General features: G+C 64.3%; 1 protein-coding gene across 1 annotated transcript; it reads right to left on the reverse strand.

Annotated features, from left to right (window-relative positions):
- Positions 1-1,550: 1,550 nt before the first annotated feature.
- Positions 1,551-3,271, reverse strand: LOC106898541 (T-cell activation Rho GTPase-activating protein-like). The gene is made up of 4 exons (XM_014959843.1): positions 3,179-3,271; positions 3,026-3,079; positions 1,956-2,117; positions 1,551-1,788 (listed from the first exon to the last, which is right to left on the reverse strand). Exons 1-4 carry the CDS (start codon positions 3,269-3,271, stop codon positions 1,675-1,677), a joined length of 423 nt encoding a protein of 140 aa, XP_014815329.1. The 3' UTR covers positions 1,551-1,674.
- Positions 3,272-3,642: the final 371 nt, after the last annotated feature.

Raw genomic sequence — 3,642 nt, forward strand, 5'->3', positions numbered from 1 at the left:
CCAAGAGGTGCGATCCCCTCAGGGCAGGGCAAGTGGAGAGGGACGAGCACTGCCCCTTTGGCAAGCAGTCGGGCTGTGCAGGGAACCCGTGAGGAGCTGTGAGATGCTCCTTTCCAAAACCTGAGGAGCAGCATCCCTCCCTGTCCCTTGCTAGAAATGCAGCTGAGAAGGACAAAGGAGAGCTGCCGAGGCTGGAGTGGGATGTTTCTCCTGCTGTCCACAATGTGCCAAGGGCAGGTGGTGCATGCCTCTTCTCGGGGGCCATCTCTGTCTCCCTGGGAAACACTGCCACTCCTCAGAGCAGTGTGGAGAGCTTGGCAAGAGGGACAGCAGAGTCTGCTACACACCTGCTCTCCTTCTTCTCCTTGCCCGCTTGGATTCCCTCTGTTGCCCACGCCAGAGAGCTCTCCCTCCAACCTCCTCTTCTTACTCTCTGGCTGCCCATCCCTCTCCTCTTCACAGGTGGTTTTGCGCTTCCTGCTTGCGCGTGAAGAGCCTGGCAACCTTTCCATGCAAGAGTATTGTTAGACAGGGAAAGCCATGGGAAGCTTGACTCAAGAGTGCTCTACAAAGCCAAGCTGGCTCATTTTACCTCCTCTCCTTGGAAAACTTGTGCAGGTGCTCGCTTTCTGGAGCAGCTGGAGGCCTCTGTAATGGAAATGTTGATGTGAAGAAGGGGTCAAGACCTACCTGCCCAATGCTGTTGTCATCATCCAGTTTGTGGAGCTTGCACAGTTCTGCTGCTTCTGCTTTTACCTCTCGTGTGGCTGACTCCTCGCCTGATGTCCTGGCAACCGCAAGGTCCTCCTCCTCCTCCTCAAAGAGTTCCCCACGGTGTTGGATGAGGAACTCGGCCAGTTGTGTCACCTGCACCAAGCAAAGCCTTGGTTTCCAGGGAGGTGGCAGCAAAGTGGCCCAAGAGCCTCTCCCCCTGCTGAGCCTTGCTTCTGAGCAGCAAGGGGCGGCAGTGCCTGGCACTGCTCTTCCCATCAGCTCTTGCCGTCCACGAGTGTTTGCTGAAGAGAGGAGGCCCCAGGGAGCTCTGAGCAGCAAAGCTGGGCTGGGCCCGGCAGGTTGTGGCCAGGTGGTAAGCAGAGCATACCTTCTGTGTGACCTCCACCAGGCCATCGAGGGGGAGGGTGTGCTCGTCAGGTGGGCTGAGCAGGTTGGGCCCCACACAGATGGCCAGGTTGTGGGCACTCATCCTGCTGCTGGCCCCCTTGCTGCTGATCCTTTGCAGCAGAGACAGCAGCTCCTTGAGGAGCACCAGGTTGCCTTTGGGCAACTTGCTGGCCACCCTGAGGGAACAGGAACACAAGGTGAAGAAAGGAGATGCTGCCAAGAAAGGTCCCCCAGACTGCTCTCCCTCCAGCTGAGCCAAGGCAAGGCTCCCTGGCCATGCCTGCTCTCCAGCAGAAGGGTTGCCTTGGCTGAGGTACGGCCACCTCGTTCCCTGCCTGCTCTTCTGGCCAGAGTCCCTTCCTGCAGCAACCCTCCCTACACGATGCCTGCCCCAAGTGCTCCAAGGAGCTCAGTGCTTTTTGGTGCCACTTTCCCCCCAGGCCCCACCCCCCAGCAGCCAGCGGTGCCTGCCCCAGAAGACAGCTTTGTCCAGGAGGCCATCCGTGGTTTTGCAGGCAAGTCCCCGTGGAGCAGGCAGGCTGTTGGGCACACTTACTCCTTGAGTGCTGCCACCTTCTCCAGCGTGCTGTCCTTCTGCAGGGCACTCATCCACTCCTGGTAGAGCGGTGCCTGCAGGAGCTTGGAGGGGATCTTTCGGAGGAAGTCCTGCAATGGCAAAGGCTGTGGGTGAGAGCTGGAGGGCTCCTGCCAGGAGCAGCGGCAGCTTCCCCGGCGCTCTGGCTCAGGAGCAGGCGGCTGGCTTTGGGCTGCTGCCCATCCTGTTGGCATGGCCCGAGGCGGGAGCTGCCAGGCCCCAGGTGAGCAGGCTTCACCTTCAAGATGACGGCCAGCAGGTGGGCTGGCTGGCTTTCCAGGTGGACCTCTGCTCCCGTGTCGAGTGCCTCCCGGAGCTGCCGGGATGCTTGCTCGCCGGCCGCCAGCCTGAAGATCCCCTCCGTGGATGGCCCGTGCCGGTGCAGGAGAGACAGCAGGTCCTGCAGGACAGAGAGGAGGAGAGTTGCTGGAGAGCAGAGCCAGGCTTGGCGGGAGGTGAGGCCAACTGAGGGGCAGGAGCCCTGGTGGGCAGCTCTGCAGCTCTCAGTGGGGCAGGATGGAGGGGTGGGGGAGAGCGGGAGGAGCTGGCCTTGTCCCCGAGCCCCAGGTGGGGCCCCCAGTTTCTGCTTGGGCCACAGCCTGTGCAGAGGAGGCCGAGGGGTGGGCAGCAGCTCCACAGGCATGCTTACTTGGATGGTGTGTGGCAGGGTGCCATCCTGGCTGCAGAGCTCTGCCAGGGGCCGGCCAAAGAGAAGCCCGCTGCGGCCAGAGCCCGAGGAGGAGCTGGGCGCCGCCGCAGCGGTGGAGGTCCCTCGCCGGGCAAATGGCCAGGGCAGGTATCTCCTCCAGCTGCTGCTGCTGCTTCTGCTGGTCCCGCCTGCTGCCAAGGGCAAGAGAGCCAAGAGGTGTGGAGCCCAGAGGTGTGTGGCCGGGGAGCGCTCCCCCAGTCTCTGGGCACTGCCCCCCTGCCACCCAAAGGCAGGGAGCTGGGTTCTTTTGGGAAGAAGGGTCCCTTCTGAGGGGGCTCAGCTCTCTCCTGCTGCAGAGCCATGGGGAGGGCCGTGCCCTGCAGGAAAGGGGGTGGCAGCAGGCACGGGGCAGCAGGAGCGCCCGCCTGCCCGCCCGCCGGCGAGAGGGGGAGAGCCGTGCTGTGCCCTGTCTTGTGCAAACTCACCAGCTGTGTGGGCAAGTGCAGCATGGCCGGCCGAGGGGACGGGAGGTGGGTTCTGCTGGGCACCAGCCTGCAAGAAATGCCCTGTGCTCAGGGAGCAGCCCCGCAGCGGGAAGGGCCCGCGGGGAGCTGCGCCGGGCTCTGGGCTGGGGAGATGGCCTCCCGAGGCAGCCTCACCTCTGCCTGGCGCTCGACCAGCCTCTGCAGGCTGCTGGCGTGGAGTGTGGTGGCCTGGGCAAGGGGAGAAGAGCAGAAGGTGAGAAGCCCTGCAGGCGGTGGCGGGCTGGAGCAGGCTCTGCGGGGCAGAGCGGAGACAGGAGGGAGACTCACGGCCTGGCGGCGTCTCAGCTCCTTCCTGAGGAGCTTGATGGAGGGCAGGCGGGTGAGGCGGGCTCCCTGCGCTCCTCCTGGTGGCCTGCGCATGGGGATGGGGCCGGGGCAGAGAAAGAGCAAGTGTGAGATGGCAGCTGCCTTGGGCGTCTCCTGGCAGCCCGGGGAGCACTGCCCAGGTGCCCCCACGCAGGCAGGCAGCCTCCAGCCATGGCGCGGAGAGCAGGGGCAGTGGTGGGGTTGGGGCTGGGCAGGTGTTGGCTGGAGATGGCCGGGTGAAGCAGCTCCGCCATGTGTGCCTGCTGGAGAGCTGCCTGCAGCCCGGGGGGCACCTCTCCCCAGCTGGGGAGCGGTGTTTGCAGAGCAGAGGGCTGCACCTGGAGCATCCCCCCGGTGCTGTGAGCGGTGCTGTGAGCAGGGCTGCCCCAGGCTGCCCGGCCAGGCAGGGCTTACCCAAGGAGGGC

The sequence above is a fragment of the Calidris pugnax genome, unplaced genomic scaffold, assembly GCF_001431845.1.
Source record: "Calidris pugnax isolate Ruff unplaced genomic scaffold, ASM143184v1 scaffold474, whole genome shotgun sequence".
Classification (NCBI taxonomy): Eukaryota; Metazoa; Chordata; class Aves; order Charadriiformes; family Scolopacidae; genus Calidris; species Calidris pugnax.